Source organism: Pleurodeles waltl, chromosome 6 (assembly GCF_031143425.1).
Source record: "Pleurodeles waltl isolate 20211129_DDA chromosome 6, aPleWal1.hap1.20221129, whole genome shotgun sequence".
NCBI lineage: Eukaryota > Metazoa > Chordata > Amphibia > Caudata > Salamandridae > Pleurodeles > Pleurodeles waltl.
This window is the reverse complement of record NC_090445.1, coordinates 1,575,722,674-1,575,740,814: the sequence shown is the minus strand read 5'-3', so window position 1 is coordinate 1,575,740,814 and position 18,141 is coordinate 1,575,722,674. Positions and strand designations below refer to the sequence as shown.

The following is an 18,141-nucleotide window of genomic DNA, read 5'->3' as shown; positions in this document are numbered from 1 at the left end:
TACATCTATTCCTGCTGGGGACATAACCCACTTTACTCAACCAGCTAGGGTTGCTGAAGATACTCGATAATGTGCTTTAATAAAGAAAATTAGGAGTTGACCATGAAAGTTTATGAGAGGAGCCGTTCTGGATTCATATTCCTTTAAACATCTTACAACAAGTTTGGGTTGACCAGGTAATTAAGGATACTCTACAGACAAATTAAAAGCCTTTGTTCTCTTTAAAATTGAAATATAAACACCAGATGTAGTAAACTGTTAAGCCAAAATATCCAAAGATTTCCTATCAGAAACTCTTTTAAAAGAAATTAGAGTAGAATAGTTAATTTTGCTGACAAAGCTTTAAGTGTCAGGCTTGAGTTTACCGGGAATCCAAGAAATTCTATTGATTGTACAGGAGATAGTAAGGATTTTTCTGGATTGATAACAGAACCAAAAATTTCCAGCAGTGTAATGGTCATTTGTAACTAGGGTATGAGTAGAGTTTTGTCCTGGGACATTATTAGATAGTTGTCCAGTTAATAAGGAGGCAGAACCCTTGTACTCTGAAATGTGTAATTGCTGGTTGCAGCAATTTGGCGAAGCACCAGTCTGTGGAGGATAGAGAGAAAGGAAGAGTAGTGAATTTGTGAGATGTCCCCTCTTGCTGAAAATGAAGGTATTTCTGATGGGGAGGAAAGATTGGCACCAATGGATAAGCATCTCTAAGGTCCAACCTTACCATCTAGGTGAAAGATTTTAAGCAGTCTCGAAGACAGAAGACTGCCTCCATGTTGAAGTTTCTGTAGAGAACAAAATTATTGAAATCTTTGAGGTTTATCACTATCTTTACTTTTTTGTTCTTTCTCCTGACTAGAAAGAGTTTGCTTAGAAACCCCTAAGGATCTAACTTTGCAGTTTATATAGCCTGTTATACTGATATGTCTTCTATTCCCTGACTGATGAGACTGACATCCAACTGGGAAATACAGATTATGTGTGAGGAATGAATTTGAAAACGTTTGCTGGCAAATTCTATTCAGTAGCCCTGTACCATCTGGAGAACTCAAGGGTTTGTGGTTATTTTGGGCCAACTAAGTAGAAACAAAGCTATCTACCCCTAGAATAGTAGGAACTGGTTAAAGACTAGGGGCCTGATTACAACCTTGATGAAGGGGATTACTCCATTATAAATATGACGGATATCCCGTCCACCGTATTACAAGTTCCATTATATCCTATGCAACTTGTAATATGGCGGAAGGGATATTTGTCACGTTTGTGATGGAGTAATCTCCTCCGCCAAGGTCGTAATCAGGCCCTTACTGTTGTCATTAGTACAGGTTTCAGCCTCTAAAACATCCTCTGTAACCTCCCCGACATTGTGGGTAGAAGGTAGGTCTTTGGCAGAAATAACCAGATTGACCCATGTAAAGTTGATGTTTGGAGGCTGTTGTATTGATAGTGACCAGCAGAAGGGCCCCCTCTTCTGACAGATCGTGTGAAAACATGTTGGCAGAACACCTTTCTGAGTGATAATTGGGCTTTGTCGATAGAGCTGAGAGTGCTGACATAGTTTTATATTTTTTTCATGAAATTGACCCCAAAGAGAAGTCCATTAGCCTATGAACCTTCCTCTGTTGATGCTAGTTCTACTGGTATGGGGTCTAACTTAAGAAGTAAGCCCTTGCAGCATTCATGAGAAATGCCTGAACTGGCACTGCCTGTAAAACACGTTACATGTTAAATCCAACTAGAAAGTTTGAGGGTCAATGGTCAAAACACTGTCCAAAGCTTGTTCCACCATCTCAAAAATCTTTGTTATCAGCCCTATTGAATCTAATAGCTCATCCTAACAGGCGCACCAGGCCCTGTCAATACCTTCTTTTAGATCTTCATTATATTTTGAAAGAAGGTTAAAATCTTGAAGTCTATTTGCTGTAGTTACTTAGACCTAATCAGGGACAACAGATCAAGAACACGGCAATTAGAGTTTGGCCCTCATTCTGACCCTGGCGGATACAATCCGCCAGGGCCAACGGGGGCGGGAGCACCGCCGACAGGCCGGCGGTGCTCCCTTGGTCATTCTGACCGCGGCGCTTTGGCCGCGGTCAGAACGGGAAAACCGGCGGTCTCCCGCCGGTTTTCCACTGCCCCCAGGAATCCTCCAAGCCGGCGCAGCTTGCTGCGCCGGCTTGGGGATTCCGACTCCCCCTCCCGCCATCCAGTTCCTGGCGGTTCTCCCGCCGGGAACCGGATGGCGGGAGGGGGAGTCGCGGGGCCCCTGGGGGCCCCTGCAGTGCCCATGCCAATGGCATGGGCACTGCAGGGGCCCCCGTAAGAGGGCCCCTACAAGTATTTCACTGTCTGCTTGGCAGACAGTGAAATACGCGACGGGTGCAACAGCACCCGTCGCACCTTCCCACTCCGCCGGCTCGATTACGAGCCGGCATCCTCGTGGGAAGGGAGTTTTTCCCTGGGCTGGCGGGCGGTCTTTTGGAGACCGCCCGCCAGCCCAGGGAAAAACTCATAATACCCTCCGCGGTCTTTTGACCGCGGAGCGGTATTATGGAGGGCTGAATTCTGGCGGGCGGCCTCCGCCGCCCGCCAGAATCAGAATGAGGGGCATGGTTTGTTAAAAAAAATTCTAAGGGCTTTCTTATTTTAGATCTAACCTAATCTTCTATGTGAGGAATGGTTATGGGAACCAGTTGGATGATAGAGGATGTTATAACAAAGATGGGTCAAAAAAATGTTCCCCATAGACATCAGAAATATTAGTGTGAGCCTTAATGTCTCTTAAGTCTTTCAATTGTTTTGATAATTGTTTTACCCTACTCTTATGGGATCAAACCAATTAATCTCAGACTCATTCTTGTTATCTGAATCTGTGTCTGGAGTCTAGATAACTGCATCAAAATAATCATCAGTATGTGTAGGGTCTGTTTCGATATGTTTCCTCTTCGTAGTATGTTTTTCTACTTCCTTTAAGGAGGGTCTAGAAGTGGCTGTATTGCCACCGTCATCAAAGGATGTATCATTTGTATCATTTCATCTGACCGTGTCAGATATCTTGTCAGCAGAAGGTCCTGCTGGATCTAGTGGCTCCATTCTCGTGTTTGTAATGGTATATGAGTGTATCTATAATGGGTTTGACAGGAAAATTGGCTTTATAAGAGCCTGGGTTCCTGTTTTTTCAAATTAGAAGAAAACTTTGCACTGCCATTAGCGGGTTGAGCATGGGCCAATAAAACCTTTCCAACACTATTACCAATGTCTTGCACAATTGCACCCAGAGCATTGATGGCTGATTTTACAGACTAATTTATAAATTGACTGAAGTTACTCTTGAAATCTCCTGACTAGTATCTATATCATCATCTTCCTGTCTTGTCTCTGTCATAATGTAGTGTAAATAATGAGGAAATAAATACATTCTTATAATTAACCTCTAATAAAACATCTGAGAAATAATAGTTTGTTGATATTTCTAAACCTCTCATGGAGAACAGATCTTGTTTAACAGAAGGGGCAGGCAGGTCCCAGAAACAGTAATTTTTGGAAAAGAAACAATAGCTCACAGATGCAACGCAGATCAGTCTTTCCTGTTTAACAAAGCCTGTGTGGAGACCGAGTTTGGCCATGGGGTGACATGCATTGAGGGGGAGTGCTCAGCACTCCCCCTACACAGCTCATGTTTGTTTGGCCGGCCTTTTAAGGCCGGCCAAACACACATGCGCTGAAGGCTCTCTTCTGCAGTCTGCCTGGGAGAGTCCGGGCTGGGCGCTCCCAACCAATCCTGACACTGGTCTGAGCAGCGTCAGGATTGGCGCAAGGCAGGCTGGGAGCCTGTGCCTGCAGAGGCCTAGGAGCGTTGAGGGACAAGGAGCAGCAGAGGAGGTAAGTGGTTTTAAAAAAAATTTAATTTAACGTTTGATTCCTCCCTCCTCTCCCCTCCTGTGCCTCCTCGCCCTGCCCCACCTGTGGTTTGTGAGCTGCTACTGTAAACAATGTAGTGGAAACAGCCTAAATATAGAAAACCGAGAGCAGAGGTAACTTCATGAGAGTCGATTCACCAAAATGCCAGGGGTAGCAGATGTAACATTACATACCATTCAACCTTAATGATACCACAGTAAGTGACATCATATGACCTTGCCCTTGTTTTTTTTTTCGGGAAGGTATGTCACATGACTTTAACATCACACTCACACTCTCTCACACCCCATTACACTCATTCTTATACATTTTCACTCGCTCACTTGCACTCACTATTAATTTTACTCCAACTCACTCATACGTACAGACACTCAGGCACAGGTTTACTAACACTCTGCTCCATGTCGACCCCAACCACAGCAAAGTGTTAGGGTGGGATTTACTATTCCGTGCAAACCCTGATTTGTGTTGGATAGTATCCCAAAGTAACACAAACTTGAGCTATACTGTACACTGCTTTCCATTCTTTTGGGTCAAGTGGGCTTTCCATGGGGGTTATTGGACATTTTCATGCAACCATCCATTGGGTTTGACACAAATTCCCATCTACAAATGTTGGCAGAGAGGAATTTTCCCCAAAATCTGACTTTTCAATGCAGGCAGAGCAAGGATAAATGTTTTCCTTCCTCCTTGTGTTTCCAACTTTCACGTGTGCTCCATTTTTATTACACTAACATTGAATGTTATTCATATTCACTACTAGTATAGTAAAAAAAAAAACTGGCTAAAACTAAGAAATACAGAGCTGCCACTGTGTTCTTGGTACTGAATTTGCCGTCTTTGAGGCCAGGGACGCAAAGGCAGTGCCAGGGGTTGCAAGGGGCAAGCCAGGCGTTGCAGCTGCGACCCCTGGCAACCCCTAAATAACTTATATAGTAAAAATTCCTTTTAAGTAGGCAGTAAAACCGTAAATTGGACTGACAGTAAATGAGTTAGACTGAAGGGAAAAATGTGAATACAGACTCGCACATGCACTGAAACATTGAAATAGACAGCCATAGATAAATGTTCTACCACAGTGGTTCTTAACCTTTTGACTAATGTGGACCCACACTTAATTGTTATTGGAAACCAGGGATCCCCTACTGAGTTATTCCTAGAACTGGGGACACCCTCCTTATCATTTTGGATGATCTGAAATGCAAAACGTTACACAAAAAATACAGAAAGAAGCATTCATCAATCAAATCCAGAAATGATTAAATATTTCATTTAATTCACAAGCAAATATAACAAAAACAGCATTTTAATTTTAATGGGAAGTACAGGGCATTTTAAATTCCATTGAGGCCACTCATCATCCATACGATATTCTGTTTGATGCACTTACACTGCTCCCACAAATCAATCTGAGGGCACTAACTTCATTTTCAGTCTCCAATTTTTAATTCTTCACACTTACAGAACGTTTTAAAATGTTCAGTTTTACACTGTGCTTCATTATTTACTTACACTTTATAAACTTGCTAATATTGTTTGATTTTCTAGAAGTCACGGACCTACTGAGCCGGCTTTGTGGACCCTCAGGGATCCCTGGACCACAGGTTAAGAACCACTGTACTGCTAGAAACACAGGCAATCAATACTTAACTTTTGTAAATTACAGCATATTAACAGTTAGAGAGTAAATGGAATGGCGTGACTTGGATGACTGCCAGCAGAAAGAAAGAGGAGGGATAGGATGATTAGAGGCCTATTTAAAGGAAGGCCTAACGATACACCTGTGACTGTAACACTGTAGCGCTGCACCTAACTTTGCTGGATATGTTTTAGTTCTATAATTGTTTTCAGTTTTACAATTTAATGTTTTAAAAAACTAGCTGCTATTACATTAAATGGCAAGAAAGATAGCATAACACGAGCCTAAGGACTGCCATAACATTAAATTCAACACAGCGTTGTGCCAAATAGATGGTCCCCTCCATCAAATCCTGTTTTCTGTAATCCTAAACCTATATGTTATGCTGCTCTCTGTATGAAGATGCTCCGGCTACATTAAAAGTAAATGCTTTCTATCAAATGCTTGTGCTATTTCAAACATTTTACAAAAAAACCTGTCAGGGCTGATTTAGGTACATTGATGCAACATATTTTATTGATTTAGGAAATCCAAATTCTACCTGTCATTTAGGTTTCAATTGCTGTCATCTGTCTCAAATACAGTGATATCCAAGACCGAACATGGGGCCTCGTGTACATAAAGATGTGCCGTAAGATGTAGGCATTGTAAGGAGGACCACTCACAAAATAGTACCTTTGTGGCCATTTTCAAACTCTGATATGAGTCTGTGCCATCCTGGAAATGGTCATGTGAATCTGGTGTAAACTCCACCCCCAGATTCAGAGGAACAGTAGGGTGAGTTCTTTCTCCACTGGAAAAATTCTTCCACACGGAGTAACGCATTACAACAGAAGAAAGTGTATGTTTGAAGAGCAGACTGCAGTCCCGTACGTAATTCTATGCTATTCTATTCTTCTGGAAGAACCTCAAGACGTGGCTCTTCGGATGAGGCCCCTTCCTCTCCCCCTGCACCTTGAGACCCTCACGGTTGAGTAGCAGCGCTTTATAAAAACTGATTGATTGATTGAAGTAGAATTAAACAAAGCAGGCACAGGTGGGCCAGGGAAAATGTTATGAGTGTATGTGAATTGCTTGCAAGTAATAGAAAATCTGCACCCGTACAAAGGTGAACTTCTATGGTACACAATTACTACTTTTAATTCTTACTACTACATACTACTTACTACTGCTCATAGTCTTTAGATGTACCCCATCTTAATTGTTACACTTGCTTTCTTATTTATGTGCCAGACCACTTTGAAATCATACACATTTTTTACTTTTAGAGCATTTCCCTAGCCCTGTGAACAAAAAAACGAAGTTAAATGCTTGCTGGTGACATCCAATCTGATCTACCTGGCAGAACACAGGAGGATTTCCATTTGTAAATGTACTGAAAATATAACACTACTGCACTCAACATTTTTAATGTTCCCAATGTTTGAGAAGCATGCTATTTCAAATAGGCTTAGACTATGGCCTTTAAAACAAGGGTTGGAACCCTGGCACATCCGACTCAGTCTTTTACCATTCTTAAGGATGATAAATTGAGTACTGTGGGGGATTGGAATGTTAGGCTATGGAGGAGAGATGAGCTGTGGCTGAGCTCTCAGAAGGTTCCAACAATGTGGCCCACAGAATGAACCTAATTTCTACTAGTAATCCTTGGATCAAGTTGGGACCCAGGCTCCAAATAATAAAATCAAGCATTGTCAAACCCTGCAGGGTTTGCCCATGACAACTACTGGCTTTGCTACGCCTTTTTTTTACCAGAGGGCCACACTAAATGGAGATGCAGTTGCTATCTTGGAATGATTTTTCTTGAAGCCAAACCAAGCTCATTCCAAGATGGCCATTATGCATGCACACACAAATGTTGCAGCCATCCTGGAATGTTTATTCTTCTGCTTTAAGAAATGTCATTTAATAATCAATGCTGGACGTGCTTGTGTCCTGCAATGCAAAGTGTGATGCTAGCAGTAGAAGCATACAAAATCCACGATCAATCAATAATACAATGACACCGAAATGTTCCTTGGGTAGAACAAAAAGGTGAATAGCGAGGAAAGCCATTAAGTTAGAAGCAGGTGTGTGAGGTGGACAAAAACCCATCCAATAATGAGAAGGAGGTGGACACAAAGAATTAATTTGGAAGCACAGTTTTAACTCTAATCAGCTGTGGGTTCATGGTCTTGCATCTGTCAAAGGCTCCAAGGCTCATTTTGCGATTTTGGAGTTTGGCTCCAATAGGCTGAATTGCTATTTCAAAGTGGTTGAGTTACGTGCAGACAACTGTGAAACCATGTTGTAGGTCCTGAGCCTCTTGCCTGATACAGCTTGAAGAGGCTGAAACTCCAAAAGGGTGCTAAACAGTAAGTCATATTAAGAAGAGAAGCTAGTTCACACGGATTTGATCAAGGACAAAGGCAGTGCCAAGACCCATGACTGGGGACCCTAGTTGAGGCCTTGAAGAGTTCTCTGAATGGGGCTGCTAGTGCTTCTTGTAGATACAACCTGATGTAGGCTCGATCAACTAACACCTATGGCTCACTGCACATGGCCTACAGTTTAAAACATTAAAATTATTCATTAGAAGTCTGAAATCTTCTCCACAAGTTGGAAGACTCATGTCATGGGCCTGGCATGAGGCAGAAGATCAGACCAGAATACACCTCATCTCACCTCCCACCTTGGCAATTAAGTACATCAGTCAGCGCCAGCACTGTGGCTTGCCAAATTAAATTGCTGCCAGGGTCAAATTATGAAGAGATTACATCTTTTGCAAAACTATTCTTAATGTGGGCTTGACAGATGACCTTGCACTTTTCATTTTTTCTCCCAATAAAGTCTATTTATATGCTAAAAGATGAGTGTCATTGCCTGTTTGTTCTAGACACTGCCGTTGGGTAATTCCTCTGTAAACTAACTTTGCAAAAGAAAAAAAAGAAAGAAAAAGGTATCCTCATGTGCAGGAGCATATTTCTGAGCAGACCCTGGAGGACTTAGGGCCAGATGTAGGAAGCCTTTTGCGCCTCGCAAACGGCAAAAAACGCCATTTGCGAGGCGCAAAAGGCCTCACGCGATGCAGAAACACATTTTGCGAGTCGGAACCGACTCGCAAAATGTGTTTCCAACTCGCAAATAGAAGGGGTGTGCCCTTCCTATTTGTGACCGCATCGCGATGTAGAGTTGATTTGTGACCGCGAAAGCGGTCGCAAACCAACTCGCAGTTACCATCCACTTGAAGTGGATGGTAACTCATTCGCAAACGGGAAGGGGTCCCCATGGGACCCCTTCCCCTTTGTGAATGCAAACAAAAATATTTTTTCAGAGCAGGCAGTGGTCCTATGAACCACTGCCTACTCTGAAAAAAACCGAAACAAAAAGGTTTCGGTATTTTTTCTATTTGCAGCTCGTTTTCCTCTAAGGAAAACGGGCTGCAAAAAGAAAAAAAAAATACCGCTTTATTAAGAAAGCAGTCACGGACATGGTGGTCTGCTGTCTTCAGCAGACCACCATCCCCGTGACTGCCTAGACTCGCTATGGGGTCGCAAACTGCAACCCACCTCATAAATATTTATGAGGTGGGTCTTTGCGACCCCATAGCGAGTCGCAGAAGGTGTCTTAGGTCCTTAGGCCCTTAGGTCAGCCAATGAGGGAAGGCAGCAGTCCCAGCCTCGTCACAGAGTGGGATGGAGTAAGTGAGACTGCTGACCCCACCCCACTCTGTGACGAAGTGTCACTGATTGACACTCGCCCTGGCACTTCAGGGCTTAAACCTGAAGCGCCCAGGGAGAGTGTCAATGGGTGACGCTTTCCTCGTCACCCAGGGGAGGGCCTCGAGGCACCTTTGCTGGGCCGAGGAGGTCACGCCCATAGGAGCTGTGATCTCCTCAGGCCAGCAAAGTTCAGCTCAGGCAGCCAGGAGTCTGCGCAAATCACGCATGGCTCACTCCTGGCTGCCTGACCTGAACATGAAGAGTGTCTGTCAGGCTGACCTTTGTTCAGCCTGAAAGACACTCTTCATGGGGTGGGGGGGCGTGGCCCCTCCGCCCTAAAGGACGGGCCGCCACTGACCTGTCTTACCCTGGAGAAAGTCAACTATCTAGTGAACTCAAGAGTGAGACTGAAGAGTCCCTCTGTTGCACACAAATAAAATAAGAAATCTGGAAGGTCCTACAGGGTCCTAAATCACAACATATTTTCCCCAGGAAGATGCCTAAATCAAAACCAACAGCAGCTATTCGAGAACACGCTTCACAAATCGAGAAGGATGGCAAGTTCTGAAAGCTGGTTAGTGAAAGAAACTGAAGACCAAGATATGATCAAGCCACAATCACCTGATCTTCAGGTAAACCATTAACAGAAACTCTCGAAGACAATTTTTTATCAGACCCTCTCATCTGATTTTGAGGAATAGGCTGATGCTAAAATTGTACCTGGGTTTAAAATTTCACATTTTGTCCTGGAAATAGTTTGACATAATCCTCGAAAATCTTTTCTGCATATTGTACAGTTTCATACCAAGACCTTCCAAAAATAAGAATGATGACACTTTGTGTCATATAGCGAGTAGACCCCAGGTCCCCTTTATAACTGACTTGCTATGATTAATTTTTCAGGGAATCCACAGAATGAGTAAAAATGTGTCCTACTCAGGGTCTACAAATTATGTTTTGCTTGTATGGCGCACGATTGGGTAAATTTTCACAATTGCAATTGAATTCTAAAATGTAAGTCAGAAACGCATATGCAGAGGTTCTAACCTTTTTCCTTTTGGCTTCGCATACACATTTTTTGGTTTTATACTCACTTGAGTTGCAGGTGGGTTCTGCTTCCTGGCTCACATTTTCGGTGAAGCACTAACCGAGCACCTCCACTGCTTTCGCTGCTTACAGACTGCTGGTGAGACAGTCTGTGCATGATGAATTAAATGTTTTCCACTGCTGCTACCGAAGAGGTGCCCATGCTTGAACACAGCGGCCTTGTAGAAATAAAAAAAAAATGGTTAGAGAAGTGTGTGAACAAATGTGTGCCGCACCATGAAGTAGAGCATTTGATTGTGCTTCACTACTGAAAATCAAATCTACATAGATAGTGTTAATCAAACTTAAAACCCAAAAGGAGCAAGTTCCTTTCATATCTAGGTGTCAACTATTGACTCTGGCTTACCACATATGTCTCGGGTCAATACAAAGTAATCTGTAATCTCTTTTCATCCACATGCCACTTGTTAGTGGGTGCTTTAGAACCACTATGCTCTATAGTTGAGGCATAATTTCCCTTCCCAAACCCACCAAGAACTTCATGACCTAGAGAAGAGTTCCTGTTCCACACCAAGCAAGAGTGAGGATTTCTCACGCACCACAAGCAGATACAGTATGTATCGCCCTAAAAAGGTGCCTCTACAACAAGAATATATCCAAGGATGTGCATCAAAAATTTGCAGTCCCTTATTATATGCATTTGCACATTTAATGTTGGTGGATGTGGGAATAAACTGTCAGAACTGATGAAGATTCCTTATTTACTAATGGTCACAGTGTTAATTACTCACCACCTACGTGCACTACACGACAGGTCAGCCTCCTCAAAGTGAACTGTACTAAGACACAAACTAAATTCTAATCCTCTTACTTTTGAATTGAGTTATTAGCTAACACCAGATATTTTTCTGTCAACAGAAGGGCTATGCTTAGGCATAGGTTCAACTGGAGACATAGCAAACGGACAATGAATAAACATGAATCAGTGACATTTCTTAACAAGCTTCCAAAATGAGGATTTATACTGTATTGCAATGAGACTGTTTGCTCATGTATGAATATTCGATGCTGCAAGCAAATTATGTAGCCAGTCAAACGAACATCTATAGAATGGAAGTTAATGAGTCTGGTTACAATATTTCAGTAGGGGAATGAGTGAGAGGACAGGTCAGTGATAGTTTATGGATGTTGGTTCATTGTTGCAGGTGGATCAAAAGTTGAGGACAGCTCTCCTAAAGGACGTGTGGGGTACATGCCCAGGGGAAAAGGAATAGTGGCACCAGATGAAGATCTACAGTCATCATTCTGGCATCCCGGTGTATTAGTCAAACACCAAATCTTTCTGGGAATCAACCAGATTCAAATGTTCGGTCACTGGCAACGGTTCGGGCCACATCCCACTCCATCATTTTTTGCCCACCATGCCACTTCAGTTTGAACACATCCATATGCAAATCAGTATAGATCATGTTCCTCCTTTGAACAGTCCAGTCTGAACTGCCAGGCCAGGTCCTCCCTGAACCGGATCACAAGCGACCCAAAGTCAGCTTCACTCTTGTTATGGTTTTTTAAGCTAGGTATAGCATTTACAAAATTGGCCATCTCTGCAAGCACCAATGCTATACAAATAAATAAATAAATGACCTTCTACAGTAACAGTGATCTAGCAAAAATTTTGATGGCAAAGGTCAGTACAGGGAAGGTGGAAAATGTGCTACTCTAAGAGCAATCAAATAACTGTGAACCACCAGGTCGCAAAATACTCAAATAGTCCTCTTCTTTCAATTTTCTTATAAAGGGGATAGAACAGCAAACAGTGTGACACTGTCTTAAATGGATTATCGCAGCAAAAATGACAACTTCAGACGACTGACCAGTTTACTGGACAGTTTGCTAACAGCAGAAAATCAAATCTAAATTTCATTTTAAAGTCGTGGTGAACAATAGTATGTTTCAAAGCAAGCAGTTCAGTTGCCGGTAATAAGAAAACCCTACTTATTCTACAGAAGATGTAACATATATAAACAAGGGCACATTTGTTGTATTCCTCGTTAAGGAAGTCTTGTGAGACATTTAATTAGAGTTTTAAAGCTTTGTTATGCATGAACTGCAGCTAACTGCACCCACGTTCTATAAACTTCTAGTGGGGTTGAAATTGCATGAGAATTTTGAGGCAGATTTACGATTCCTTCAGGCAACGCAATGAGCAATACATCTTGCTGAGCTATGTTGTGTGAAAATATGAGGATAGAAATGCTCTGTTTACAAAGCTATGGAAAAATTATCTCTCCTTGGGCAAGTGCAGTGTATGCTGCCTAGGGCCAAAGCAGGCACACTTACACCATACTGCCTGTGTTACAGGCAGGATTTAGGCAGGATTGTTTTTGTACAAGAAGGGACACACAAAAACAATCCTTAGAGGCATATTCCTCTTACTATGTGGACTGCAGAATGCATCATGTCTTTACAAGTTTAAAACGTCACCAATATAACACGGACCACTTCTTTATCTATCTCATTCACTAAAGAGAAAGCTTTTAGTTTGTTGCCCGGATTTAATTTCTGTCCCAGTTCAACTCTTTTATTAATTACTCAGTAATTAGACAAACTTATCAAAAGATTATGAGGGCCACTCGCTGTTTTAGAAATATGTGGGGATCCAAGAAGATCAAGAGAACCACCTTTCTTCGCAAGATCATTCCACAAATAAGTTCTAAAAGGAATACTCACAACTTTTCCACCTCTGCACAAGCGTGCACCAGCTTGGGAATATAACATTGCTTTTTTCAAATACACTGGTTCCCATTGATGCCAGGCAACTGTCTTAGTCATGGGTTTTACAGTAGGCGAGAGAGCTAGACATTTTCAAGCTTCTTATATTCACATGCAACTTTCACAAGTGTCTAGAGGCAGCTGACTGGAAAAGAGCACTATGTAAGTGCAGTTACTTACTTACGAAGTATTTAGAGATGTAGGTGGTGTGTCCTACTTATCTTACATTAATTCACAGAGTAGAAACTCAATTTCATGTATATCTAACTGTTTCTTAATTATTTTTTTCAGTATTTCTTTCATTTAAGCAGAAACAATGATGCATGTGCTGGATGACAAAATAGCTTCGCTAAATTGAGAAAACAAATTATTTTGGGGACTGTACCCAAATTGTCTTTTCAGTGGTGTCAGCGTTGGTATACACAGCGTTGGTATACACTATAAAAAACAGGGGATTGACAGGCTCCTTTATTACATTTTGTTAAACAAACATCTGATTAAATATGGAAACACCATATATACAAAACAAAGTTGTTGTAGGAATCACTTACAGAAAACTTGAAAGTACTTTTGCAGGGACTAACTGACTCAATGGCGCTGCTAACACAATTATTGTACTACAAAATTGTAAAGGTAGTGATTTAATCAATCGTCGATTGATCCCAACAATTGTAATAAGTAAAGATGTGCCTACAAGTTGAGGTGCAGTGCAGAAGAAAAATAGACGTATAAACAAAACACAGCAGCACAAAACAGTAGGCAAAATGTAAAATTGGCTCAAAACTGTCAAGACACTATTAAAATTACAGAATCCAGTTCCCACATATTTTAGGATTTCTCAGTGTCCGGAATCCAGTGCAAACATGATTAAGACCAATAGGTCGACGTTTTGACCCCTGTCTGTTATTTAGGGGGGGGGGGCTCTTCTTCAGGCCAAAAGAGTAGCAACCTGATCATAGGCATACATCAATAAAATAAGAATTGGATGTCACAAAGGCAATTAGGGCTTATGTCAAGGATCACCAATGACCAGCCCATGGGCAGGAAAGTGGCAAACAATCAGAAGGTTAATAAAACAACAGCTTTCTCAGTATGTCAGTCTATTGTCCAGAAAAGCATGCAGCTTCTGACTGTTGCTGAGTTGTTTGTGATCCATGTCATATTGTTGGCATAGGGCTCTTTATGTTCACATAACAGCAGGGTACGGAACCGCACAGGTTCAACCCAAAAATTCAAAATAAATAAATTGACATAAAGATAATTGTAGGAAGTTGGCTCTGTATATACTATTTCAAAGTAAGAAATAGTGTGCACAGAGTCCAAGGGTTCCCCTTAGAGGTAAGATAGTGGCAAAAAAAGATAATTCTAATGCTCTATTTTGTGGTATTGTGGTCGAGCAGTAGGCTTATCAGAGGGTAGTGTTAAGCATTTGCTGTACACACACAGGCAATAAATGAGGAACACACACTCAAAGACAATTCCAGGCCAATAGGTTTTTATATAGAAAAATATATTTTCTTAGTTCATTTTAAGAACCACAGGTTCAAGATTTACAAACAATACTTTAAATGAAAGGTATTTCACTCAGGTATCTTAGGAACTTTGAATTATCACAATAGCATGTACAGTTTTGGCAAAAATGGACACTGCAAAAATCAACAGTTCCTGGGGGAGGTAAGTAATTGTTAAGTTCACAGGTAAGTAAAACACTTACAGGGTTCAAAGTTGGGTCCAAGGTAGTCCGCCGTTGGGGGTTCAAGGTAACCCCAAAGTTACCACACCAGCAGCTCAGGGCCAGTCAGGTGCAGAAGTCAAAGTGGTGCCCAAAACACATAGGCTTCAATGGAAATAGGGGTGCCCTGGTTCCAGTCTGCCAGCAGGTAAGTACCCGCAACTTCGGAGGGCAGACCAGGGGGGTTTTGCAGGGCACCGGGGGGGACACAAGCAGGCACAGAAAGTACACCTTCAGCGGCACAGGGGCGGCCGGGTGCAGAGTGCATACAGGCGTCGGGTTTTCAATAGAAATCAATGGGGAGACCCGTGGTTCTCTTCAATGATGCAGGTAGGCACAGGGGGGGGCTCCTCGGGGTAGCCACCACCTGAGCTAGGCAGAGGGTTGCATGGGGGTCGCTCCTGCACTGGAGTTCGGTTCCTTCAGGTCCTGGGGGCTGCGGGTGCAGTGTGGTTTCCAGGCGTCGGGTTCCTTGAAGCAGGCAGTCGTGGTCAGGGGGAGCCTCTGGATTTCCTCTGCAGGCGTCGCTGTGGGGGCTCAGGGGGGTCAACTCTGGCTACTCACGGGCTCGCAGTCGCCGGGGAGTCCTCCCTGTAGTGTTGGTTTTCCGCAGGGGCGTCGGGTGCAGAGTGGAAAGTCTCACGCTTCCGGCGGGAAACGTGTGGTCTTTAAAAGTTGCTTCTTTGTTGCAAAGTTGCAGGTTTGTTGAACAGGACCGCTGTTCTCGGGAGCTTCTTGGTCCTTTTAGATGCAGGGTAGTCCTCTGAGGCTTCAGAGGTCGCTGGACCCTGTGTGATGCTTCGCTGTTGCAGTTTTTCTCGAAGTGGGGAGACAGGCCGGTAGGGCTGGGGCCAAAGAAGTTGTCGTCTCCGTCTTCTCTGCAGGGCTTCAGGTCAGCAGTCCTTCTTCTTCTTATGTTGCAGGAATCTAGTTTCCTAGGTTCTGGGGAGCCCCTAAATACTGAATGTAAGGGTGTGTTTAGGTCTGGGAGGGCAGTAGCCAATGGCTACTGTCCTTGAGGGTGGCTACACCCTCTTTGTGCCTCATCCCTGTGGAGAGGGGGTCACATCCCTAATCCTATTGGGGGAATCCTCCATTTGCAAGATGGAGGATTTCTAAAAGTCAGAGTCACCTCAGCTGTCCTGACTGAGGAGTGACTTCTCCTTGTTTTTCTCATTATCTCCTCCAGCCTTGCCGCCAAAAGTGGGGGCAGTGGCCGGAGGGGCGGGAATCTCCACTAGCTGGGATGCCCTGTGGCCCTGTAACAAAGGGGGTGAGCCTTTGAGGCTCACCGCCAGGTGTTACAGTTCCTGCAGGGGGAGGTGAGAAGCACCTCCACCCAGTACAGGCTTTGTTACTGGCCACAGAGTGACAAAGCCACTCTCCCCATGTGGCCAGCAACATGTCTGGTGTGTGGCAGGCTAGCAAAAACTAGTCAGCCCGCACTGGAAGTCGGGTATGTTTTCAGGGGGCATCTCTAAGATGCCCTCTGGGTGTATTTTTACATTAAAGTGCACACTGGCATCAGTGTGCATTTATTGTGCTGAGAAGTTTGATAACAAACTTCCCAGTTTTCAGTGTAGCCATTATGGTGCTGTGGAGTTCGTGTTTGACAGACTGCCAGACCATATACTCTTATGGCTACCCTGCACTTACAATGCCTAAGGGTTTGCTTAGACACTGTAGGGGCATAGTGCTCATGCACCTATGCCCTCACCTGTGGTATAGTGCACCCTGCCTTGGGCTGTAAGGCCTGCTAGAGGGGTGACTTATCTATGCCATAGGCAGTGTGAGGTTGGCATGGCACCCTGAGGGGAGTGCTATGTCGACTTAGTCATTTTCTCCCCACAAGTACACACAAGCTGGCAAGCAGTGTTTATGTGCTGAGTGAGGGGTCCCCAGGGTGGCATGAGACAGGCTGCAGCCCTTAGAGACCTTCCCTGGCATCAGGGCCCTTGGTACCAGGGGTACCAGTTACAAGGGACTTACCTGGGTGCCAGGGTTGTGCCAATTGTGGAGACAAAGGTACAGTTTAGGGAAAGAACACTGGTGCTGGGGCCTGGTTAGCAGGCCTCAGCACACTTTCAAATCATAACTTGGCATCAGCAAAGGCAAAAAGTCAGGGGGTAACCATGCCAAGGAGGCATTTCCTTACAATAATGAAAGAGTGAATCAATATATGAATACAAAAAGCATGAATGCGAGAAGCATAGTCAAACAGTTTCACATCTGAGATTGGGGAACCCAAGAGATTTACAGAGATTTAAATATACAATTATTGTGCCTGACTCCGATAAAACATGAAGCACTCCCCTGGCTGTGCTCACATTTGCACTCCTGAAAAAGACCCATTTACCGCCCTTCTTGTATTTCACAACAGCCTATCATGTACCCTAACTGGATTTCCTTTCATTTATTATGTCACTATAGGGGTGGCAGAATCAGGAGGAACCCCTTTTAACCAAGACTGGCTACTTGATGCTTATAGTGTTGCTGAGACACACACTGTCTGTTTTGTTCCCTTTTTAGGACTTGCCTGGATATATTTCCAGCAGTCTCAATAGCCCAATGTAACTGCAAAAATAATTAATCACATAAATCAGGGCCTAATTTGAGCTGGTGGTTTCCGGTGCTCAGGACCAGCACTCAATTGTCAACACTGACACTGATGACTGTCTGCCACATGGTGGCGTTTTCTGTCTAATTTGAAGATAAGCACACTGCTTGCTTATTAATTTAATATACATTAAAATGTCTAATACCCATGCATTCTTATTGCTTTGGGGGAATGGAAAAGTCTGAATTGTCACAGTTGTAGGAATGTGGTGGTTAGTAGTTGTGTTAGTACTGTCACTGGAACCGCTGGCAGGTAAAATGGATGGTGCAATTTGCAGTGTGCTCCTGGCCAGGGATCTGGCACTTAGGGCCAGATGTATCAAAATATTTTGCACTCGCAAACGGCGAAATCGGCCGTTTGCGAGTGCAAAATCGTGGTCTGCAATGCATCAAAGGCATTCGCACACCACAAAATGGAAATCGCAAAAACTGCGATTTTTAGCGTTGCGACCTGGATTTTGCGAATCGCAATTTGCGATTTGCAAAATCCAGGTCGCAAGGCAATTCTGCAAAAAATCGCAAATTGCGATTTTTCACAGAATGGTATTTTGCACATGCAAAATACCATTGTCTGCAACCAGGTGGTAACCTGGTGCAAAATTTAAAAATGCAGTAAAACTGCATTTTTAAATTTAATATGTAAAGCACACATGCCCTTTTGGCATGTGTGTACTTTACATGGTAAAAAAAAAAAATTGGGGTGCAGGAGAGGGGGC

At 43.3% G+C, this 18,141-nt stretch overlaps 1 protein-coding gene across 2 annotated transcripts in view; it reads right to left on the bottom strand.

The window, feature by feature from the left end:
* RNF224 (ring finger protein 224) overlaps positions 1 to 18,141 on the bottom strand; it is a 171,418-nt gene that overhangs the window by 12,445 nt on the left and 140,832 nt on the right. For both annotated transcript variants that reach the window (XM_069241339.1, XM_069241338.1), the window contains exon 2: positions 10,353 to 10,523. In XM_069241339.1, the coding sequence (XP_069097440.1) occupies positions 10,353 to 10,462 (110 nt within the window). In that variant the 5' untranslated portion in view covers positions 10,463 to 10,523. The remainder of the gene's footprint in view (positions 1 to 10,352; positions 10,524 to 18,141) is intronic.